The 26,680-nt window shown below is 38.9% G+C and overlaps 1 protein-coding gene across 2 annotated transcripts in view; it reads right to left on the bottom strand.

Annotated features, from left to right (window-relative positions):
* Nucleotides 1–10,230: 10,230 nt before the first annotated feature.
* The window catches only part of irf2.L (interferon regulatory factor 2 L homeolog), a 35,080-nt gene continuing 18,630 nt past the window's right edge, over nucleotides 10,231–26,680 (bottom strand). The window contains exons 3-9 of one of the 2 annotated variants that reach the window (XM_018248817.2): nucleotides 20,266–20,365; nucleotides 18,468–18,644; nucleotides 17,091–17,137; nucleotides 15,927–16,044; nucleotides 13,031–13,195; nucleotides 12,442–12,482; nucleotides 10,231–11,494 (exon numbers count right to left, since the gene is read on the bottom strand). In XM_018248817.2, coding sequence (XP_018104306.1) covers nucleotides 11,186–11,494; nucleotides 12,442–12,482; nucleotides 13,031–13,195; nucleotides 15,927–16,044; nucleotides 17,091–17,137; nucleotides 18,468–18,644; nucleotides 20,266–20,365 — 957 coding nt within the window. In that variant the 3' untranslated portion in view covers nucleotides 10,231–11,185. 2 annotated transcript variants of the gene reach the window in all.

Below are 26,680 nucleotides of genomic sequence, written 5' to 3'. Positions count from 1 at the left end.
TGCTCTCCACAGAGGGGGCCGGCCTTCATTTGGGCTTTTTCATCCTCCCACATTCCCAAAGCTGCTCTGATTAAAATGTTTAACCCTATTTGTCTGGCAAGGGTGCAACCCAATTCCTATATCCGTGCATAGCTGAAAGGCAAATGTTCCAGAAGAGCAGAGCAATGTGCAGGATTTGCAATGGTTTGTATGGCAGGAGACTGGGCCACATTGAATTTCTTGATCTCGCCCGTAGATTCCGTCTCCACCAGGATGCAAGCTAAATGCTTGAATGGGTATGAACTGGGTGCATTTAGTAAAACCACTGCCCATTTTCCTCGCTATAATGTTACATGTTATCTAGAAAATGTTTTGACAGCTGCCACAATCTCCCTACACATATTTTCCAGACTGATGCAGGGGCTCGATATACATTCAGCCTCGTGCTTTTATTTGGGAGGGTTACATGTATTCATACCATCGCAGGCACAAACAGTAACCAGAAACTGCACTCAGTGCCTGAACTAGTGGGGAGGCAACAGAGGCACCTGCTTGGGGCACAACTATTTTTGGAAAGGGGGGGGGGTTGGGGAACAGTTCCGGAAAATATGATTAATTGTGGATGCACAATGACAATACCGAATGCCAACAGAGAATATTTACTAGTCTACAGGCATAATACCACAAGAGCAGTGAGTATTGGTATCCCCAGGCATTTTCCACTGTGAGATCAATGGATAAAGGGTTTCCCAACATATTATTTGGTGAGAGCAATAATAATGGCATGCCTATCACATGATACAGTTAGAGAAATAGACAATAGAATGGTATTCTCAGCACAAATAAAATCAATTATAAATGGCATCTCCAACACAGTATTCAGTGAAGGCTGGTGGTTACGGGAATCCCAAGTACATGAGATCTGGTCAGAGGCAGCGTGTAATGATTCCTTGTGCATATTCCATAAAATCGGCAGTGGACACACATTGGGCACATTCTATACAGTGAGAGGCAGTGGGTAATAATACCGTGGGCACATTATATACAGTGAGAGGCAGTGGATAATAATACCGTGGGCACATTATATACAGTGAGAGGCAGTGCATAGTAATATCTTAGGCACATTATATACAGCGAGAGGCAGTGGGTAATAATACCGTGGGCACATTATATACAGTGAGAGGCAGTGGATAATAATACCGTGGGCACATTATATACAGTGAGAGGCAGTGGATAATAATACCGTGGGCACATTATATACAGTGAGAGGCAGTGGATAATAATACCGTGGGCACATTATATACAGTGTGGTATGGTGACAAAAAGGTCCCCAGTTTCCTGCAGAAAAGTGATTGATGGAATGTAAGTTGGGCCACGGATTCTCAGATATTGTTACTGAGGTGAGACCAGTAGTGCTGTTAGTAGAGAAACTCTCTCTCTCTAGGTTTTTGTAATTGCTGATCCGGGACTGGTCTTACTGGGAACCCGCAAGAGTAGGGTGGGACGGATTCTCAAATCCGTAGACCAGGTTTTCAAGAAGCCCTAGGCCTATTTAGTACACCTGATGCTGAGCAGCAGGGCTGAATGTGTGTGAGACAAACTGCTGGTGTTCTCAGCTTCACGAGAGAAAGCAAAGCATTTGATTTGCGTTAACCAGAAGGTTGGATTTTTCTGTTGAACTATTTCTTCTTCGGTTACCTTCCCCCTGCGAGTGGAAGTTTTGGAACCACTGAAAAATAAACGCGGGCAGGAAGCCCTAAAACTGATCCTGGTGTATAAAGTCGCCTCATTTGCAGCCTACCAGCGAGTGAACCCCACAACAGTGAGAGGCAGTGGGTAATAATACATTGGACACATTATATACAGTGAGAGGTAGTGGCTACTAATATCTTATCAATTGTTCAATTTAGCATCCACTGCACAACAATGTTTACTTGATAGCTGGTCTGCAAGGTTGAATACAATATATCACAATCAAAAAACAACTGAAGTGTGAGTCAGGTGTCCTGATAGCCAGAATACCTGTCCTACAATTTCCAGAAACCCAGTTCAGACCGCCATCAACAGTGCTGGTGATAGCTTAACACTAGTTCCCCATAGCTTAAAACATAACTTTTAATAACTTATTGGTTAAAAACCACACACACCCTTAGTGTGCCACACTTCCCACGACCAAACAAAACCCACTGCGTTAACTACGTCAGTGCTGGACAGTGTCCTTAAAAATATTCAATAAAATTGCCCAGGTGGACGAGTGGATGGTCTCGTGCCAACTTGCAGCGTGACCAGAATCACCAAAGTGTTCCTAATAGGAAAGTATGCTCCAATCAGGACTGTAACCCCCTCCCTTCCATTTATCCAAGAGTACCTGCCTATCTACGTAGGGAGCGGTCGGAGCTACTCTCACTACCATCCACCTATGCTGCCCTACGCGTTTCGCTGACTCAGCGGCTTCTTCAGGGGCATAGGTCACGCTGCAAGTTGGCACGAGACCATCCACTCGTCCACCTGGGCAATTTTATTGAATGTTTTTAAGGACACTGTCCAGCACTGACGTAGTTAACACAGTGGGTTTTGTTTGGTCGTGGGAAGTGTGGCACACTAAGGGTGTGTGTAGTTTTTAACCAATAAGTTATTAAAAGTTATGTTTTAAGCTATGGGGAACTAGTGTTAAGCTATCACCAGCACTGTTGTTGGCGGTCTGAACTGGGTTGCTGGGAGTTGTAGGACAGGTATTCTGGCTATTAGGACACCTGACTCACACTTCAGTGGTTTTTTGACTACTAACATCTTAGGCACATTATATACAGTGAGAGGTAGTGGCTACTAACATCTTAGGCACATTATATACAGTGAGAGGTAGTGGCTACTAACATCTTAGGCACATTATATACAGTGAGAGGCAGTGGCTACTAATATCTTAGGCACATAATAAACAGTGAGAGGTAGTGGCTACTAATATCTTAGGCACATTATATACAGTGAGAGGCAGTGGGTACTACAGCCTTGGACACATTATTTACCGAACACTTATAATACTCTGCTCTTCCACACCAATATTTCCCCTAAGCAGGTGCTTTGTAGGTTCCCAAGACAATATGACCCATATACCATTAGCCTTATGGTTTATTTCTTCCCCCTTCTGTCAGTTTACCTTAACTTTTCTCTATTTAATGTCCGACTCTTTTCAGAACTCTTTTACTCCATTTCCAACATTCCCCCCCCCATAACCTTATCTGCTCTCATTCTTCTTTACTTTAAACACCCCCTTCTCTTCAGTCCCCCAACCACTTGCAATATCTACACCCCCCCCCCCTCTTGCTCTATGCTATGAGTATACACTGCAGTGTAAGGGCTGATGCTTTCCAAGAACACTCTGACAATCTGTAGCCAGTCACTAGTCATTGGGTGGGTTGTTTGTGCTCTTATGTCAAATTCCAGGGCCAATTGTGAATCCAGACCTGCTGGTTTCCACTTAATTATTGCCATAAACAGACACACCATAGTCACATTCTGTTGTATATACAGTAACTTGTCCTTTAATATAGACAAACCCTGCACTTAGAAGTACCCAGACATTCAATAAATAACAGTACCATGATTTACCACAAGAGGGAGCTCCATCTTGGGAAATATTATTGACATTCCTTGTGACTGAGGCATCAGAGTAGAATGTATTTTGTGCTTCAGTCCATGCAGGTAAAGTTGTTACACGGAAACCCTTTTGTATATATACACACACATATACATATACACACACACGCACACACAACATTCAGCTCAAAGGTCAAATGACCAACAAAAAAAAAGTAATTTAAGGAGGGGATCTGCAAGAGACAAGCAGATAAGGTACAAGATAACGTGGGTCAAAGAGGCTGAATATAAATATAATTGTTACTCTACCAGATAAGAGAATTTGTCTTTACAGATCAGGACATTTCATCTGTCTGCAGCTCAAATGAATGATAAGAGATGGAATTATTCAGTTTTTACAGGCATTCCAGGGCTTCTGCTTGGTACCACCTGCAAGAAAGACCCTTGTTGTAGGGAGTGACATATAGAAGCACCACCCAATTTAAAGGGGAAGTTGCATTACAATTGCATTTTTTCATGTGTCGCTACTGACAGAGTTATGTTCTTTTGTATCAGTTATTTTTATACTTCACTATTCTTAGAGAGAGTCTCATCACAAGTAATCTATTATAAACTGTCTGGGGTAATACAGGTGTGGGATCTGTTATCCGGAAACCCATTATTCAGAAAGCTTTGAATTATGAGAAGGCCTTACTCCTCCAAATAATAGTTTTTTAAAAATGATTTCCCTTTTCTCTGTAATAATAAAACAGTACCTTGTACTTGATCCCAACTAAGATATAATTAATCCTTATTGGAGGCAAAACCAGCCTATTGGGTTTATTTAATGTGCAATTGATTGACTAGTAGAAAAAGGTATACAGATCCAAAGTATAGACAGATCCCTTATCCAGATAACCCAAGGCGCTGAACATTCTGGATAACAGGTCCCATTCCTAGAATTAAAATGGATTTAACCGAGATTTTTTTCTATTTGATTTACAAAAAAAATGATCTCTTTATTGCAAATAGTTTTTATGGAACACAAAAGTGAATGAAGCCAAAAAGCAGATACTTGTTGATCAATATTAGGTTGTATTTAGAGCTGCAAGTTTTGTGGGGTAAGTACATTAGCAGCTTGGCACCCTGTTCTGAGGCAGTTATGGCCCATTCCACTCCAAACAAGATTCCATGCGAGGTGACATTTTTTACTTGGTTATTTATCAAAGGTCGAGTTTGTGAGTTTTTTTCCTACCTCAAATAAAGATGTTTGCTTATTTATGAAAAAACCCGAATGTAAAAAAAACTAGATTGAATGCAAGCGGGGGAAAAAACTCAATACCTCGAATTTATCCAGTTACAGGATAAAAATCCTTGAATACCACAAGGATTTTTTTTTTTTTTTTAAATGAAAATCATGAAGGCAAAAAACATTTTCAAATGCTTAAAGGGACCTCTGCCATTGACTTCTACATGGCCTTGACAGGTTTTAGCTGCAGTATTTTTGGACTTGGGCTTTTAGCAGCTTTGGGGCATACTATATTTTTATATCCCTAGAGTTTTTTTAGTGAAACTACCCTAGAAAAACTTGAATTTTTTGGGGAAACACAACCTTTAATAAACAACCCCCTTAATATACAGCAGTTCATTAGCAACATGTTGCTCACCAACCCCTTGGATGTTTCTAAGTGGCCTCAAAACAGATGCTTATTTTTTAATTTCAGGCTTAGAGGAAAGTTTTGGTTGCATAAAACCAGATGTACTGCTAAACAGAGACTCCACATAGGGGCTACCAACAACAGGCTTTATTTGGAACCCCAGGAACTTTTTTTCATGTTGATGTTGCTCCCCAATTCTTTTTAAATATAAATGTGGCTCACGGGTAAAAGAAGTTTGGGGATCCCTTATGTTACGTGTCCCTGAATTTCCAAATGATCTGTTAACCCTACTTTAAAGGAGAAATAAACCCCTTATTAAAAAAACCGTACCCCCCCCTCACCCCCAGCCTAGCTGCTACCCCGGCCAAATGCCCCAAACTTTTTACTAACCATTTGGTGCAGATTCAGGGATCGGAGTTCACAGCAGCCATCTTCCGACGCTTCGGCACTTTCCGTCCATTTCAGCACATGCAGTTGTCGTAAACTGGGAAATTGCTCCAACTGCGCATGCACCGCTCTCATTCTCAGATTACAGAAGACCCGGAAGACGGCTGCCGTGAACGCCGATCCCTGAATCTGCACCGAGGGGTAAGTAAAAAGTTAGGGGCATTTAGCCGGGGTAGCAGCTAGGCTGGGGGGGAGGGAGGGGGGTATATGTGGGGTGGTAGGGTTTTTTTTAATAATTTCTTCTTTAAAGAGGTCGCTCACTTTCACATTAGTATTGTTTACAAATAGAACTCGTCACCTAACAACTTTCTACTAGTCAGGTTTTACGGGTTTAGAACTTACCCTGTTTCTAATTAGTGTTTAAATGGTAATACAAGAGGGTGTCTGGCTGTAACTGCTTATAATAAACATTTGAGTCTGTATAGATTTCAGTGAATGCCCCTGCAGTTGTTTGCTAACTGTCCCATTTGAACTGTGCTGAATAGGGAGACTACGATGCAGAGTGAGGAAGCTGTGGGAGTTTTCAGTAATGGTTCTGTGCCTGTGCAAGACACGATTACACCAGTTTCAGAGGTAAATGTTCCTGGTACTATATTAAATTCTGAAGAAGTTTCTGTTCCTGTTATGATGGTTGATGTTTACAGTAAGGTTGAGACATGAGAATATTGCAGGTGTTTAGAGCAAGAACATGGCTGTACTTTAATAACCATTATAAAATATTTATTTTATATTAAAAGGGGAAACCATTGCAAAAAATAAAATTTAATATAAACTTCAATATACTGAAACTTTCTAAATACAATCAATTAAATATTCTGCATTGTTTCTGAAATAATCAAGTTTATATTCACTATCCCTCTCTCAGCATCTGTTTCTCTTCATTCTGTCTTCATGCAGCAGATAGATATTCATTCATTCATTGACAGTTAGATCCAATATATCTCATAGGGGGGCTCTCTTTCCTAGCAGATGTATTAGAGCTCACTCAAATAACTGATTCCAGTACAAACAAAATCTAACAAAATAACTGCCTTTTGCACAAATTCTGCATGTAGAGAGACATGATGTCTGGTGATTTTAATAAAATGATCTTTAATACATCTTCTAGGCAAAAGGAGTCCCCTATAAGATATATTGGATCATTCATCTGACACCCAACTGCTGATTGAAGACAAAATGAAGAGAAACAGATGCTGAGAGTGGAATAGCGAATATAAACTAGATTATTTCAGAAATGATGCAGAATATTTAATTGATTGTATTTATATATATTTATATTGTATCGGTATGCTGAAGCTTATATTACATTTTTATTTTCGCCATAGTTCCCCTTTGAATATCAAGGCTGCATCAATTTCAGGATTTTTTGATCAGGCTTAATACAAATCCTCCAAGGCCCCAAAAATAGTTTCCAAGCTTGTCACCTGCAACTGCCCAGCATTTGAATCCCACTCCATGTTAATGGTTTGGATTGGGTTCGGTGGAATAACAGGGTGTAGACTATCCCCAAATTTCTTCCTGCATTTGGCGCATTCCTATGATATATTTGCTCATTACATTTATGGAACCTTAGAGAACAAATAAGAGGAGATCCAACAGAGGATCAATAATGTAATTTCAGTTATGTTTGAGCTCCTTATAACAATCAGACTTTGTTCAGGTTTTCAGGTCCAACAATTGCTAAAGGCCCATAATTATTAATTACATAATTAAATATATTAATTTTGCCAACATATTGCACAGCGCTTTACAGAGAGAAGCAAATTAGTGATCATTACAAATCTCTCTGCAAATGCTCTTCAAACTGGTCATTGAGGATCACCAAGAGAGCAAACTGCCATTCATATCTTACACTAGCTGCCCTTCAGGCTGGACACTGCTCAGGGCCTCCATTGCCTTAAAAGCAACAACCCCCTTTAGGGACCTCTGATATAATATAATGCATTCCACCTTTTTCAATATTCTGATCCAATAATTTGATATAAATATAATTATTGTTCCTGAACCTTATAAAGGCATGATGAAGAATATGGGGTTGAACTTTGCAGTTGTCATACATCACTATTTACACAAATAAATGGTCATTCCAAATCTTTGGAGAACTGCAGGTTTGAGCTGGGCAACAATCCCAAAAACAAGGCTTAAAGGAACAGTAACACCAAATTAAAGTGTTTTAAAGGAATGACTATATAATGTATTGCTGCCCTGCAGTGGTACAGAATACACAGCAGATAACAGATAAGCTCTGTAGTATACAATGGGATTCTTCAGAACGTATCTGCTATCTACTGTGTATCACGTGCTTGAATGGCTGCCCCCATGACAACACAGCAGCTTTTTTATGTCAACGATATTTGTGTTTCTGAAACAAACACGCCAGTTGTACCAGTGCAGGGAAGCAATATATTATTATTATATTGTCATTCCTTTAAAACGCTTTTCTGATGGTGTTACTATTCCTTTAAAGTAGAACTAAACCCCCCACAGTCAAAAGTCTGGCCCCCCCTTCACTGGCCCTTCCCTCCTGTACAGTGTTACTCCAGAATTGTGCCCCATTTAAAAATACGGACCACAAATGCAGAACAGCGCAGAGGAGCACAGGGATGGCATGTTCGTCAGTCTCGGTGGAGGGGGGCCTTTTGACTGTGGGGGGGGTTTAGTTCTCCTTTAAGTAACGCTCTAAAGAACAAAATAAATGTTCTACAATGGCTCATTAGAATCCCTGATGTCAGTCCAGCTGAGAATCTGGGTCAGTGTTTGGAAATGAAGGCAAACAAGCACAAAGCAAAGCTGTCAGCAGGAATGGGACAAAATCACTCCAGCAAAGTGTGCAAAACTTGGGGCAGATTTGGCTCAAAAATACTGGTGTGCAATTTCATCCCCAAAATCCACCCCTTGTGTACACTAATTATATATATATATTACACACACGAAAACTTGCTTGAAGCCGGCACGGCACTTATAAAGGTTAAGTGTGCCTGGATGCAAAATGCAAACAATAAGATAACTGTCCCAAATAAGGCATGCACTCACAGGTCTTATGCAAGATGAAAAAATGGTGTTTATTCAGCAAAAAACAGCTATACAAAACGTTAGCAGTTTTTTCCTGAATATACAGCATTATATATATATATATATATATATATATATATATATACATATATATATATATATATATACATATATATATATATATATATATATATACATATATATATATATATATATATACACATATATATATATATACACATATATATATATATATATATACACATATATATATATATATATATACACATATATATATATATATATATATATATATATATATATATATACATATATATATATATATATATATATATATATATATATATATATATATAAGATAGTTCTGCTTTTGTAAATAATTGTTACTTGAAGCTCCTAAACCCAACTGTTTTGCCAACCTGACGGTCCCTTTGGCCAACCTGTTAAGAGTTTCTAAAGCTGACAGACTTATGCTGCACAAATATGACAGCCACCTCATAGAGGAACATGGGTAATGGATAGGTAAAGTGAAGCATCAGGCAATTTTTTATTTTTTTTTTTTTGGTCAAAACTGAAATTCTAATAGGTAATTATCCAAGCTAGAATCGAGTTTTAATTCAAATTTCGAAATGTATCATACTCTGGCTCTTTAAGAACTCGAATTCTACTATTCACCACCTAAAACCTGCCAAATTACTGTCAATAGGAGAGGTCCAGGGATCAATTTGATTTGGCACGTTTGCAGCCTTCCTGACATTTGGGTTTCTTTCAGAGAAAAAAAGATTAGACTGGAATTTGATTAGAGTTATTCTAATTCGACTCAAATTCGATTCAAGTTTTTCTAATTCGAATTTAATTTGATCATAATTTTTTCTAATTCGACTCAAATTTGATTCAAGTTTTTCTAATTCGAATCGAATTAGATTCGAGTTTTTCTAATTCAAATCGAATTAGATTTGAGTTTTTGGGCCGATTCAATGCGTACGAGAAAATTCAATTCTATTAATATATTTCGATTGGTCAAATTTCGAGTTTATGAGAGTTTTTAAAAACTCCCATGAATTCAAAATTCGACTCTTTGATACATGTGCCTCTAACTGTGTGACACTAGAACAAGAAGAGTCAAAGCTCTGGGATCAAATCTAAAAATGTCAGTAACAGAAAGCATAGCTTTGTAGAAAAGAAAAAGAGGAAAATAATTTGTATAAATATACATTTAACAGATTCTCTCTCTCATGCCAACTCCCTTTTTTCAATGTAGAACCAAACATACAAAGAGCATCACAGTTTATCCTTTCTCCTTTTGTTACTGTTTGTTTTACCTTTCAGGCCAGTGTTGCACATTTTCCAGTGATAGAATACCTAATGCATAGCAGCACAGCTGGTAACCCTAATAAAGGGAAAGGCAGAATACAGTGTCACATACAACTCCATCACAAGAGCATAAACAAAGCTTCTTCTTTCACCCGTGAGAGAAACAACTCTTCATCCTCCTTTGTCTCTGAAAAAGAAACAAGTGCAGACAGAAAAACTTTACAAATAAAACTGCAATGACTATTTATTTGTCAATCCACAGGATAATAATAATAAATTTGCTTTCTACAGAATAGATTAATATATATATATATCAGTTTCATGTTAGGAAACAAAGGACCTACGAAAATGTGCCACGACAGTTTTGCTGACAAACAGGAAACTGAATCATATAATAAATTTGTTGTATAAAAGAAAAAAAAAATAGAAAATAATTATGTTAACTTTGGATTTTGCTTCAAATAAAATACCCCCCTGTATAAAAAAATAGCTTGCTCTGGGAGTTAATAGTTAAATTCTGGTCATTATATGTCTGCATAATTCTATTTTATATTAACTCTCAAGTCTTGGGACTGATAGCAATTCCTATATGTACCTTGGTTGTGAGCGAAGCAAGGTTAGAAAACGGATCCCTGTTGTTAATCATTGTAATTTGTTACCTATAAATTCATTGTTTCAGTCACAGGCACAACAGCCAGAGCTTTCAGTGAAACTAGTGTTTCTACCTGGCGACAGGATTTGGCCTAAGTTCCATTTACAGCAGTACAAAAGAAGGCCGCCTTTATGTGCGAGTGCTTGTTTGTGAGGTGCACAAGCAGATAGCTAGAACTTAAGTATAAAATATACATATTTACAACACAGATTTTGTTAAAAAAAAAAAAGAATAAGGTTCTTGCAGTTTCACATTTTATTGTCCAAAGGCCTTGTTGCATGTCCTCAGCCTTGACCTTCCCCATAATGGAAGTTGGTCAAGCTTTAATGATTTATTTCCTTTTTAGACTCACTTGGACCGCCCCCATGGCCCAATCCTGAGAAAATCCTCTGCTACAATGAGCTGTCCATAGCTACGCTTGACAATCAGATCCTTTGCTTTGGTAATCCAATATCTTAAAGGCAGCCAACGAGTTCTTCCACAATATTTGTTCCCATACTGAATATCGATCCAAATCTGCAACATGGCCTTAGCATGTCTTGAGCCGCGGCTGTGTAACATCTGAGGTTTTCTTAATGACAGAAGCTCTAGTTTCATGGTCTTGTCGGGAGCTATTTAGTGAAGAGGATGCACCCGTCTGTGAATAAGGTGAGCTGTCTGGGAATATAGGCCATGAGCTGTTGTAAGGGAGAGGACAATTCTCCTCTTTTATAGTGACCTGAAGGTCTGGTTTGGAGGTTACAAATGTTGCCATGCCAGGTAAATTATAAGGGGCTCTTTGGCTTGACGTTCTTACAGACTCTTTGCTGCCAGGGATCTTCTGCAGACGTTGACGGCTCTTAAATATGTAAAAAAAATAAGTTTAAAAAAAAAAAGGAACATGTTAGAATAAAACATGCAAGAAATGAACTGATTTGTATGTTTTTATTAAGAATAGCAGTAACGAATCTCTGTGACCATAGCACATACAACTATTAGCACTCATTCATACATGGAGCATGCTTTAGTATCACTCTCCCTTCCAGAGCAAGAAGAGATAATGTGCTCTATATAATAAGTACTGGCCTGTGTTACCATTAGCTGCAATTAATCATGAAAACCATCTGTACAGTCACACCTCTATACCATGCACAGTAACAGCTCTTACATCTTATTCAACATGAAATTGCCTTATTAAAGAGAAAAGGGAAATGAATGTCTGTGAAGGTTCTCATTCATCCAGGTCATGGTATATCTATAGTTATAAGTAAAATCAACTGGACTTGCTGTATTTCTTTTCCTCTCTGAATAGAGAAAGCCAGTCGGATGACTAGCGAAATGTCTTCAAGGGGAAAAAAAATACAGCAAGTCCAGTTGATTTGACGTATAACTATAGATATACTTAACAAGAATAATGAGTGCTAATGATGTGCAAAAACCAAAATGAGTTTTATTTGTAAAGTGGCTATAGAAAAGCACTGCATACATTCAATGCAAAGCTCACTCGATTTTGAACACTTCTCAAAAAAAAAACTCCCCAAAGCAGTGGATTCAGTTCATATGAAGTGACACATTGTTCTGTTTTAAGAAATGTTTTTAATGCATGTTTTAATCTTCTCCATATCTGGACATCTCCCTTTCTCATTCTGAATTATTAATATGAAGTTGCTCCTCCCTTTGCGATAGATATTGGAAAAGCCCTGCTTTCCGATAGATATTGGAAAATAATTTTTCTTATGGCTGAAACAAAGTAATCTACATCATTGGCTTTTACAGACTAGCTGTATTTACATAAATGTCACTTACCATCCGTTCATCATCGCTAGGTACACTGTCTGTTTCGCTTTCTGCAAAAAAAGTTTCAGTGAATAGGATTGAAATAAACAGATAATGAATTATATACCAAATGTGCCGTAGGAAAACAAATGCAAGGTTATTTTTATTGCATGGGTGGCTTTGGTCCAGGCAGACTGGTAAAACCAGTTTTGCTTACAAGGCCAAAAGGTAAACATCTACGGGACCAAAAATATTTGTACGAGTCACGAGGAAAATAATAAAAGAGAGAGAGCTAACATGACTAATTAAACATGCCCAAAAGTAAAGTAAAGAACATTGTAGAGCAACACTTCTGTACTGATTTACAGCTTGGCCTATCTCAGCAAGCAGCGTGCCTCTCTGGAGGACACGTTTCACTGAAGTCTAGGAATGAGACCTTGCTTAACTATCCTACTGACTGGATATTATGCCTTGTGATCATTCACATAATGAAAGGTAAAACTGTAGCAAGGTGCTCAATCATTTCCACAACGCAGTATCTAGCCAATTACAGCTCAGTGTAGACATTGTACTGCTGTTAAAAATTAAAGCCATTTTCAGGTGGAGTTTGAATACTAACCAGCATACGAAGAAACGGGAGAGATTTGCAAAGGGTAAAGTTGCGTCCTTACTGACGGCTGCTCTTCGCTTTCTGTTGTTACCTCTACAACTTGGCAGACGTCAGGGGGATTGGCGACGATCATCTCTTCTACTATACCAGTGTTATACATAGGCTCCCCCACAACTGGCAAAAGAATAGAACAATATTTAATAAAACCTTCAGGATCACTAATTCTTCTGGAATTTGTAACAAGTAAACATGGGCGCATGTGTGACAATTTCTGAACAATTCACATCTAGAGACAACTGGGGACACGCATCAGTTCCAACTTTCCTTATGGTGTCCAGTGATCCAATACAATGGCTGCCATCATTCCAGCCAGGTTTTATTTCTAAGTGATCAATGCACAATAGAGAACGTCAAAAGTCATAACGACAATCTGAATGAATGTGAAACTAGTAATACCGACGCACTGCAGTGTAACACAAATCACATTAATATCCAACACTTGTTTCTTTTTTTTATACAGACTTTCCTATGTGCAAAGCGATGGCTGAGCTTACCCACACACACTTTCCACACTGTGCCAATGGAAACGGCTATTTTTGGTAGCACGTCATGAGAAATGAAAAAGGGGTGCAGAGCTTACAGTGACTCATAACTAAACCACATGTGTGCAAATAAATATGTCAGACTCATGGTTTCCCAGCTATGGGGAATTACCGGAGGTTCCCATTAAATGAAAAAAACTGAAAAATACATGAATTCAGAATATGGCACCTCACAGTAACATTACCCTGCTGGGTGGCTGCTGGTGGCTGACAGTTTTATGGAGGCACAGTACAAAAGTGTGTATGTGTGACTGGTGTGTGTGTGTATATACTGTAAGTAAGCAGTGCAGTTGTAGAATGTTATGAATGACATATTAATAATTGTGGCTGCACAGGAATCAAACATGCATCTGTCAGGAATCCGTTTCATTACACATGGAGTGAAAGGAAAAAATGCAGCAGGGAGTTTTCATGGCTGATCAGCGCCTACACACAATGTAACCAGCAGTAGTGCTGTCAACATTGGGCGGGGGCGGTGTTGTAGAGATTATTTGCCCAAAGTCCACTACCTGCCTGACATTAAAAATGGGAAAGTCTGCAAAACAGCATATCATTCTGATTCTTATGATCTGCACTACTACAAACATCACATCTTGAAAGGGAAAGTACACTTTCACAAGGAAATGTTACATGCCAGTTGGCTCCAAAATAATATGTTATTGTGCAGCCAGATATATGTGCAGGCTCCCTTTCCCACAAAGAACAGAAACCCACACGTTTGTTATTTCTCTTCTCATCTGTCAGCTACTGCTGCTGTGACAATCCTCCCTAATGCTCAGTACAGCACCGATACATCACCTATGCTGCAGCTTCCCTGTTTGCGGCTGGGGTGGGAGGCATAACAATAGATGTTCAGCCCTGTTCCCTACTGGAACCACAAAGCCACAATATTTTCAGTAAAGAAATAGCCAGTATTTCCTGAGTACAAGGCAAGAGATGAATGGAAACAACCAACAGAAGGGCAAAAGGAGCTGGGCACAAAATCAAGTTGTCGTAGTGCCAAATGCAAGATCCAGGAGAGGGCAAATAAATACGGGCAAAGCAGCCATTGATTGTGCGTGTTCCACAGTGTGTACATATTGATAGCAAGGCAGTTCCATTGCATTTACGTGTGTATACTGACTGGCCATCTGGAAAGACATTTTTTCTGAAAGAAGCCCATCCCTTAGGGTAAGGACACACTGGACGATTTGTCGCCAACGTTTTTAAAAAGCAAATCGCGGCGACATATCGCTTGTTTTGTCTCTGAACAAAACCAAATGAAAGACGCCAGCTCCTGTGCCCACAGCGCGTTTGTGAATCGCCTGTAGCTCCAAAACGCACTGAAACCCTTTTCCGAGCGATTCATCAGAAATAGCATGTACATAGAAAAGCACTGAAATCTCCTAGACACGCATACAGATAAGTAGCAGCAATTGTATTCAAATTACAATGCGAACACAATGACGCAAGAACGCAAGCACGTAAAGACGCCAGGTTACAGCGGGAAGCACAAACCGCTTCCGGTTTGGGTGGAGTAATGGGATACAAATCGCTCTGTGCCAATAGTCGCTGTGAATCGTCTGTTCAAAAAAGACGATCGTCTTGTCGCCGCGATTTACTTTTTTAAAACGTTGGCGACAAATCATCCAGTGTGTCCCTACCCTTAAAACAACACTCCCCCCAAGGAAACAATTTTCGTTTTTTTTTTTTTTTTATGGTCAAAACTGTCAAAATCGACTAGGGAATTATCCAAACTCGATTTGAGATTTATCATACTCTGGACCTTTAAGAATTCGACTATTCGCCACCTAAAACCTGCCGAATTCATGCATAAGTCAATGTGAGAGGTGCAGTGACCAATTTGGATATGTTCGTAGTCTTCCTGACATTCTAGTATTTTTCAGAGAAAAAAAACTCCAATCGAGTTTGGTTGAATTCGATTCAAGTTTTCAGGTCAGTAATATTAGTGTTTAGATATTCGATTTTTGTCTTAAATAACCCACCGGTCAAAATTGAGTATATTAAAAAAAACTCACATGATTTCGAAATTTGACTCTTGATAAATGTGCCTCTAAATATTTACATTTACACAGCGTAACTTGTCCCAAACACACAGACCACCAGTCACAAAACACTATCCCCTATTTGCTTTTTCCTGCTCATACACACCACTTATCAGTCTCACAGCAAGCTAGCACTAGTTCCACCACTTAAGAACATAAACCAGGCTGAATACTTAGGAGTCCACAGCACACTCAGCTGTTATTCTTACACACACACAATGAACATGCAGTAAAAGCAAAGATAACCAAAGTACATACCTACTATATTCACAGTGCTATCAACTTCGGTTTTTATGGGTTGATTAAAAACGTTAAACGGTAGGGTTGCCAGAGATACTCCATTGATTGAAGGTGCTGGTAGTTCAGTAGATTCTTCCTGTACAAAACAAACACATACATTGCAGCAACATAGATTGGATTATATTGTAGCCAGGTCCTGCAAAGGACTTTCAGACAAAATAAGGATTAGTTCAGGATACCAGAATCCTCTCTGAACGGACAACTAAACTAATTGCACATGTCTGTACTGAGAAATCATAGGGGAGATAAGTCGCCTCTCTCTCTAGTATTTGCAGTGCCAGATGGTACTGATGCCAGTGTTATTGCTAGGGGAAATTATAAACAGAGAAAAATAACCAACTGCTTCTCTGAAAGTTTTTCTAGCCCTATATATACAGCATATAACATAACATAACATGACCTGAAGGCCACAGGATGATTCTGCCCTGGGCTCAGCAATGATACTTGTTATAACACATCACAGATCAAATCCCAGTAGCAGAAGCCCAAAATGTCACAACATTATTCAATCATATGAGCTCCAGCGAGTAATGTCTGCTGTGGTCTAAAAACATTAATAATGGGAGGTACACTGCTCCCCTGGATGGAGCACTGACCGTGTATATTTCACCACATCTTGCTTGTTTTTTTTCCACTTAAATTTGCAAAATAAACTGTTGGAGTGACACTTTGTATATCAGGGTAATACAAGAATTTTTACATTAGGGCTTCTGGTGACATATCTCCTTCACACCTGAGCTGATCTATATGATGCACAAGATATCAGGGGCTTAGTATATTAGTATTTCACCCAGCTTCAGTGACAAAAGTCATGCATCTCATATCATCTAACACTCCAAAAAAAACTATTTCTAAATGTACATATTAATGCACGTGGACATGTTGTGTCTATCATGTTTGTATTTAGAATCAGGAATAGGAAAACGAAATGTAACCGGGACATTGCACAGAGAATTAAGAACTGAAATTGTTAATGTGGAAGGTTGTATGGCAGCTCTCACAGTTGAATCAATACAAACATGCATTAGAGGGCCCTGGATTCAAATTCACACTACAACACACAGTGTCCACACACAGTTTGGATTATTTTGCATTCAGGTTATATGTAAGAAAAGATTTTACCTTTTCCAGTCTGGTTTTTTCTTCTTTATCTCCTTTATTTTTTTTCCCTATAAAAGCAAAGCCAGGTAGCTTAGTAGCCAGTAAAACAAGAGGGGTTTTTTTTCATTCTTGTAACATAAGCCATGTTGTTATCTAGGCACAACACACACACATTAAATATACACCCAGCGTCCCTTTCCGGGGTTTGGTAGCAGCTTTTATTGCTGTTGTAAGTGTTATGCAATCGTCCCCATGGTTGTTCCTTTCATAATTCCACTATTTCTCAATCTCATATACTACCAATAAACTGCTTTTCAGGAGCAGCATTACTATTTAACCTCTTAACTAACAGGGAAGTAGCAATACTTTCACATATGTGCTATGCTGTCTGCTGTTCCAACAATATTAGCACACTAGTTAAATATGATTATCCCAAAGACTATAAGAATGGCAAATAAAACAAAATGTGCAGAAAATATTAAGAATACACAACAGTTTAGTGATTTTTCTTAATATTAGGCATTGTACGATCGGCAATACATGCAGATATATTATGGGCAGCCGACAGAAATTTTCTAACCTGTTGACCAAATGACCCATCTCCGCCAGACGAAAAATGACGGGACTCTCCACACACGGTCCGAAAATCGTACGAATCCTCGATTCGTATGATCAGATCTTTGCGTCTATGGCCAGCTTTAAGGCTTGGCCCACATCAGACCTATTACTTGCCTTAAAGGAGTTGTTCACTTTCAAAACACTTTTTTCAGTTCAATTGTTTTCAGATTGTTCACCAAAAAATAAAGACATTTTTCAATTACTTTCCATTTTTTATCTTTTTTTCCCCCCAAAATCTAAGTTTAAAGTTTAATGGCGCACTCTAAACTGTTACAATTTTGTAACATAAAGTTGATACATTTCTCAGGTGCTTCTCTGAGTATTAGCAACTATTTTATCAATTCTAACAGCTGCCTTTAATGAAACCCAGAGATTCTGCTCAGCAGGGACAAAGATAAGAAATGTATTAACTAAATGTTTCTAGTTAGAATAGTTTACAGGGTCGTGACTCCCCCTCCCAGAGCTGCATTAGAAGGTGAAAAATTACACTTTAGACTTCAATATTAGAAAAACAGTCACACATAGAAAATAGAAAGTAATTGGGAAAAGTCATTATTTTTGATGAACTATATGGAACCAACTGAAGTGAAAAAAGTGTTGGAAGGTGAACAACCCCTTTAAGCTTAAAAGTATTTCTGTGTGATTCAACTGTGCTCACAAGTTTCATTTCACCTGAATCATTAGTGCAGCTGTAAATGAACAGATAAATGGAAAAAATAGCGCATCACATAAACAGTTGCAAGAAACATAATGAAAAATAATACAATACCAGAGGTTTACCTCTTTTTGATGGTCTGTCTGCTACTGGGATCATCCTGTACACCCTGAAAGCATTGTTTCCTTTTTTCATGCTTTTATCCTTAACTTCTTCAATGTCCGGTAAAGAGTTCATAGCACAGCGAAAGTTTGCTTTCCATGTCTTTGGGTCTGGCTTGTCTATTCCAGGTTGATACTTCCCTTTACGAAAAAAAACATACAAATTCAGCAATCTAGATACAAAAGTGTATATAGAGTAATTACATTGTATATATTGTATAGCATCACCTCGGATTTCAATATTTTCTAATTCAGCAAGGGCCACTGTTAGCAGGGACAGGGTGACAGCAAATGAAGCTGCAACTGCCAACTGGAAACCACAATTATTGTTGGTGGGTGGGGTTCACCACTTCCAGACGACTTGTCCCCTAGTGATTTCACCCACAGGAGAGAAAGACTCTGCAGGTAAGGCAGCAATCCCTTGTGTTGGTTTATGCAGAGACCAATATCCTTTGGTTAGCCAAACCAAGGATGGCAATACACCAAGTTGTAATGTAAGACAAACTGCACCGAGCAGTTCCACTCCAAGCTATTAGTGGAAAGATACATTTGCAAATCTGTTATTTCCACTGATGCAACACACACAGGTGCAGAAGATCAGTTTAAGGGGCCCATCTTGTTCTAAATATGAGAATATAAAGTGTTTCACCTGTAAAACAGCCCCAATATAATACTAAACTAAGGCTCTCACCTTCCTTATTTGCCCACTGCCTCAAAGGGGAACTATCAGGAAAATAAAAATGTAATATAAGCTTCATCATACTGAAATAGGTAACTTTCAAAATACAATCAATTAAATATTCTGTATCATTTCTGAAATAATCAAGTTTATCTTCACTCTCTTATCTTCATGCAGGAGTTGCGAGTCAGATTTTTTTTTTTTTTTTGACAGATCCAATGGGGTAAATTTATCAAAGAGTGAAGTTCCGCCACTAGAGTGAAATTCCACAGCTCTCAATTCATTTCTATGGGATTTTGAAAGGCGTATTTATCAATGGGTGAAGTGAAAGTTCACCCTTTGATAAATACGCCTATAAAAATCCCATAGAAATGAATGGAGAGTGGCGGAATTTCACTCTAGTGGCGGAACTTCACTATTAACTTCACTCTTTGATAAATATACCCCAATATCTTTTAGGGGGCTTCCTTTCCCTGCATTTGTATTAGAGTTCACTCAAATAACCGATCCAGCTAAATAACTGACGTTGGCACAAACCTAGGGAAACAAGATTTCTGGTGATTTTTAATAGAGTGAGCTCTAATATATCTAGGTAAAAGGAGCCCCCCTCTAAAAGATATACTGGATCTGCCAATGGAAATCTGACTCCCAACTGCATGAAGAGAGACAGATGTTGAGAAGGGAGACTGTCTTATATCAGAAAAGGTTCAGAATATTTTTATTGATTATATTTAAAAAATTTCTTATTTCAGTAAGACAACATTTTTGCAATAGTTCCCCTTTAAACTTGCAAATGTGTCATTCAAAGTACATGTTGCTGCTGAACAGCAGCTGAACTGCTGTGCCTGAGACAAGCAACCCTGATGCCACTACAGCCATTACAGCAGGTGGAGGGGCAGCATTGTCTTTACTAGAAGAGCCAAATTTTAAGAATCTGGTCTCTTGAAATTACCAGAGGAGCTTTTGCTGCTCCTGATAATGTACCTGCTAAAGCAAGGTTCTCATGTTGCTTCATGACTGAAGCACCCCTATGTCTAATTTAATAGATTTAATTCTTAAAAATGTAATAAATGCAGCCCATACCCGTGTGTACAGCCCAATTCTTGAATAAAGGAGCATCCTTATCAACATCCCAACCATGACGAGCAGCATGCATCCACGGAATCTGAAATATCTTCTTTTCCTATACATGAGATACAAAAGCCACTCACATTATATCTAGATAATTATTAACAATCAAATCATATCTTTATGTTAAATTTCAGATTTTGCTGAAGGTACTGAGTTACATACTATATGGGGGTGGCTGTTAATAAACAGAGGGCTTCGCACTGCTTATTTGATTTCATTATGCATGTAAAACCTGTAGAAATGGAATGTGGATTTGCTTTCAATTTCAGAGGTTGTTACTAGTTTTGCACAAGAACTATAAAAAAAAACCAAATAAAAAAAAACATAATTCCTAATTAAACAATAGGCAAAATGTTTGGCACAATCCCTTTTTATTAAACTGATGCTGAAAAGGGGGTTATACTGCTATGTGTTAAAGCTGGCCATACACCTTTAAGGGAGCGGACATCACCGTGTTGTCTGTAGAGCAGACACTCAAAGAGCAGTCCTCCAGGCAGATAAGTTAAAAAGCAAGTAAGTATTCATTGATGTACAAACATGGATTACAGCCTTATGCATTTTGTGTACTTGCAACACTTAAGAATGTATGTATTCCAATAAATACTTACTTTTTAACTTATCTGTCTGGAGGACTTCTCTTTGAGTGCCTGCTCTACAGACAACACGGTGATGGTGCTCCCAGTGGCCTTAAAGCAGGTGCTTATTGGAGGCAAGTTTTCGTTGCATAAAAACCAGATGTACTGCCAAACAGAGTCTCCTGTAGGCTGCCTGTCCACATAGGGGCTACCAAATGGCCAATCACAGCCCTTATTTATGCAGGCGTTTATTTGCACTGTTCAGTTTGAATGGCAGTCCTTATGGCTACACAGCAGCTAATTTATATAACCTATATAATATATGATTTCTAAAGCAGGAAACAACCTTGCTCGATCATATTTAGGGCAGGTTTCTTAAACATCTAGGCATCAACCTGAATCATCACCAGTAAAACAGTTTACCTGGCTAATCAAACGAAAAATATACAGGGATTTTTAGTTTGTTGCCCCTTTTTATAGGTTATTTAGTGTGGGCAACAAAACTTTCTGTGTGCCATTACCCTATAGTTGGCCAAACACACACTGATAAAAGTAATGAATTCCCTGAAAATCAGCAAGAATCTATCAGCAGGTTTGTAAACTTGTGGCACAGAGCTGCATTGAAATTAGGGTTGCCACCCGGCTGGTATTTTACTGTCCTAGGCGGTAACACACCTGCCAAGGCCGGGGCCGGTATTACAAATTTACCGGCAATGTAGCTGCCGGTAAATTTGTAATACCCTTAAAAAGACCCCTCGGCCCGCCCCCCATCCCCTGTAAACTTAGCTTGTCCTTCGGTTTTTGTCCTGGCCACGCCGTGGTCCCGCCCCTTTGCATCACAACCCCACGCCCCTTTTTTTTTGCAAAAGGTGGCAACCCTAATTGAAATAGAAATACACTGGCACTCAAGGCAACTTCAATGCAGGGTTACCCCTTGTTCACGTTCGCACCAAATAAACCAGCAAGGGGTAACCCTGCATTGAAGTTGCCTTGAGTGCCAGTGTATTTCTATTCTAAGATTTACTGGAGTATGCCGTACTCCTAACACTGCGCACCAGGCATTCGCACAGCATAAAGTTTCAGGAGTGTGCTCTGCCTCACCTTCCTTCAACAGAGCTGCATTGTCCAGGGACCAGCAATTGAAACCAATTTGGCTGATCCACTTGGGTGGCCAAATCAGGCAGAGATCTGCTCTTGTGGACACACACATATAATACACACGCTCCATTACGGATTATCAATTACTTTAGGTAATACTTTTGAGTGAAATCAAAAGCTGGACAAAATCTGTCTATTCAGCTGAACTGGATAACATTTTCTGAAACTACTAAAATGTCCTAGGGGGGTTGTTTTACTGGGTAAATAAAGGAATGGAAATGAATGAAACAAAAAGGAAGAGACTATAAAACAAACCATGAGTCCATATGTTGCAGGGCTGATTAGCTATCAGTTCATGGCATGCTGCAAGACTGTATAGAAACAATTTCACTATGGAGCATAAGTGTTTTAATCTTCAAAAACAGCAACAACAAGAAACAAAAAGCCCCACGTGCATTACACTCATCTGCACTGTCTATGAATCATCTCTGCACAACTGATATTTCAATCTGAAAATACCTTTCCTCTTAGCAAATATATCCCCTACAACAGTGCTGCCCAACTGGTGGCCCATGGGCTGCATGCGACCGCCCCCCTTGTGTGGCCCTCCACATAAAATTCTGTCTGCGTGTTTGCTTTAAAAGGTATCACTACTGAGATTAACTGGCCCCTGCATTGTTTACACCTCAAATTCAGACTATAAACTCCTGCATTGTTAATACTTTTAATCCCCCCCTGCATTGTTCACATCAACACGAGGAAACTTCGGGTGACTTTGGAAAACGAAGCGCCGCGTGTGAATTGCCGTAGGCGATTTTCATTTTAGCCGGCGGAGGGCAGGGGGAAGGCAGTTCGGGGAGATTGTTGTCCTGACGAATAGGTGATTTGTCGCTGGGGCGACTAATCTCCCTGAATCTGCTCGTGTGGACTGACCCTAAGCTGGCACATGATAGTGCTAGTCACACTGAACCTTGCAGTTCTGACCTTAGCAGGGCTAAACATCACCATGTTATTTATCTAACGTCACATGTCTGTGATCACGGTTATAGGGTTACCCCAAACTTGCAGACCAGCCTTCTGTGGGCACCCAATGTTGCCCATAATTATGGCTACAAATAGAGTAATTGAAAGTAGGCATATTCCTTAAAGGAGAAGGAAAGGTTAAAACTAAGTAAGTCTTATCAGAAAGGTCCATCTAAATATACCAGTAAACCCCCAAAGTAATGCTGCTCTGAGTCCTCTGTCAAAAGAAACACCACATTTCTTTCCTTCTATTGTGTACACATGGGCTTCTGTATCAGACTTCCTGCCTTCAACTTAAACCTCATTGCCCTGGGCAAGAGCATGCTCAGTTTGCTCCTCTTCCCCCCACCCCTCCCTTCTCTACTGTAATCTGAGCCCAGAGCAGGGAGAGACTCAGGCAGGAAGTGATGTCACACCACATTAATACTGCAGCTCCTATTCTAAACAAACAGTTTCTAGAGCTTTTTACTCAGGTATGGTAAAATATTCTACAGAATAAATGTAGCATTCTAGCTTGCACTATTGCAGCTAATCTATTGGCAATAAAATGCCTCCGTAGCTTTCCTTCTCCTTTAAAATACAAAGAACACATTTTTTTGCAAAAAAGCTCAAAGCCTTTTGGTCAGTAATGTGTTCCCGCAAGAGAAATGGGAAGAACGAATACATTGTTCACATACCAAAGGCAAATTATACATTCTGCTAAATGTGAATTAGCACATTTCTTCCCCCCCCCAAAGAGGGCAAAATTTGTCACCGGTGTTTTTGTAACTCCACGGGAGAGTGAAAAAGTGACCGAAATGCCCCTAATTCAAAGTAAACTCATTTGAGTGCCTGTTCCCATAAACTGACACCTATGTATCTCTCAAAAACATGCTGGGCTGCATTCTTGTCTGATACGCTCCTGTCACATGACAGCACTGTGAACTTGGAAGCAATTCATATTCCCTTTGAATGGAGGGCAATTTGGAACATTTGGTCACCGTTCCACGAGCTACAAATCACAATCTGCGCTCATCTTAAATCAATGGCACAGGGGGTGCTTTGTCACTGAGAAATTACACATGTGTGGAAAACACAGAGTTCAAAATAACTTTTCATTGTGAATCACAAGTGTTTAACCTGCAGCGATTCCTGCAGTTCCCAATGATAAGAAATTGTATTTATTTGGAACGCAACCAAACACATTTATCAGCACACACCAACTCTTATTATTGTCGCTATTGCAATGCCAAAATGACTTCTGAAAGGAATGCAATCATCTGTACATACTGATACAGTAACCACAATGAATTGCTGCACCTTATTGATCAACTAATGCTGAGCCACTTGGAATGTTTTACTGGCAGAAGCAGAAAGCACCATTAATATACAGGTATGGGAGCCGTTATCCAAAAAGCTTCCAATTACGACATGGTCATCTCCCATAATAGACTCAATTTTATCTAAATAATCCTGATATTTAAAAATGATTTTGTAATAATAAAACAATACTTTGTACTTGATCCAAGCTAAGATATAATTCATCATTATTGGAGGCAAAACAAGCCTACTGGGTTTATTTGATGTTTACATGATTTTCTAGTAGACTTAGGGGGTTATTTATTAAGGTTCGCGTTATGTTTTTCACAAAAATTAGATATTTCGAGTTGACTCACATTTCAGGTTAGGAAAAAAAAACCAAAACTTGAATCTTTCGAGATTTATTATACCCCCTCGGAAATAGCTTGAATCAGAAAATACACCATCTAAAACCTGTCGAGGTCATGAAGGAGTCAATGCCAGAGGTCCCCATAGCCTGCATGATTTTTTTGCCCGAAAACTGGCAACGCAAACTCGCAGAATCGAGTTTTTCCTATTCCAGTTTTTTCTTAAATAAGATTCGAGTTGTGAGTTCTTTTTTATGTTTATTCAAGGTATAAAAAAACCTCTAACATTCAACCTTTTATAAGTAACCCCCTAAAGGCAAGAAGATTACAGAAAGACCCATTATGCAGAAAACCCCAGGTCCCAAGCATTCTGGATAACAGGTCACATACCTGTACCATTGCTTTCTACATGTTACATAATTTTTCTTTAATTCATGCAATATAAAGGGATGTTATATTCCTAAAACATCCCCTTTAAAAAAACCCTGCAAGTTGTTATATTACTAAACATCCAGTTTTCATAAATTGGGGGTGATTTTTATTAATTGGCAGCAAAATCTTCACGAACCGCTGATATACGTAGAGAAGGACACAGCTTGTACAACTTCTCTCAATGTGTCAGAATGCTGCAGTTAGAGTTTCTTATAAATTAATTACATGCTGTTGGTACATCCTACATCAATAAATAACATCCCTCAGCCTCAACAGTGAGTAAAACACTAACACAGGATTACGTTGAGCCGGGTGTATAAACCCCGGGCTGTTGCTTAGTCAGATCAACAGTGCAATAAATTTATAGTAGATAATACAGGGTATATAAGTCACTCAACAAGGAGAGTTGGTGGCCTTACCCCAGAGCCATAGCTTAAGGGTGGGAGAAAACCTCAAAATTAGACAAGAAGAGGCAAGCACTCCAAGAGAACCGCTGATCAGCTGAAGGTAAAACAGAGCTTTTTTGTTTTTAACGATGTAAAATAAATCTCATTTTAATCTCCATTTGATGTGGTCCTCTTGGAGAGCTTGCCTCTTGGTGTCTATTGGTACATCTTACCTATGAAAAAAAAGTAAATAAATGCTGCTGCCTTGTGGTCTTACTCTTATAATCTGGTTTTTCTGGTTAGGATTCATGGTCATTATAACAACATGTACATTATCAACTGGAGTAAACAGATATCCAAATGAATGCACAAGGGAGCTCTGAGTTAAACTCTCAAAAAAGCACTTTCTCATAGGTAAAAATATAGCTCAACTGGTCTAACTGGAAAATAAGTATCACATATCTTTCTGCTTTGCAATATTCAGTAGCATATACAACTATTACCCAACAGCCATGTTATCTGCATTTCCTTCTGTAGAAAAAAAGCCTGCAGTAAACAATACAAATAAATGATTTAAACGATCAACATGAGTGTCCTAAGTAAACGGCAGATAAAGGCGAGTTTACACAAGGCTGATAAACACAGGATATGTATCCACAAGCGCTGCTCTTTCATACAGGAACACTGCCAACTGAAAATGAAAAAAGAAATCCTCAATCTAGTATATATGGTTTGCATATTTATAAACCATGGTATTTAGGCATACATATCAGACCTTCCTACACAAAAATAACAACTAGCTACCGTTTGTCTACAGCCTCTTATTTAATTAAAAGCGGCCAACTGAGTTGGCAGCTTACCGGATCATGTATGGGACACTCCAGTGGGCATACTTCATTAATATCTGTGGGCAGGTTTAAAAATGTCATTGAGATGATGAGTGTGTCAGTTACTGTGATCCAAGTATTTGGCTCAATGACTAAAAAGATGCAAGACCCCAGTACATGCAAAACAATTGCTGAATATTTTGCCTATAAATGATGCAAATGAAACACAAAGTCTGATACGATAGCAACAAATTGAATAAGTGATGAACAACTATTGCAGGTATGGGGTCTATAATCCTTGGGACTTGGGGTTTACTTACCATAACTTTTACATTAACTGTACTTAAGGCTACTAAAAACAATTAAATGTTTGTTATTCA

The sequence above is a fragment of the Xenopus laevis genome, chromosome 1L (assembly GCF_017654675.1).
Source record: "Xenopus laevis strain J_2021 chromosome 1L, Xenopus_laevis_v10.1, whole genome shotgun sequence".
Taxonomy (NCBI): domain Eukaryota; kingdom Metazoa; phylum Chordata; class Amphibia; order Anura; family Pipidae; genus Xenopus; species Xenopus laevis.
This window is presented reverse-complemented; position numbering and strand designations above follow the sequence as displayed.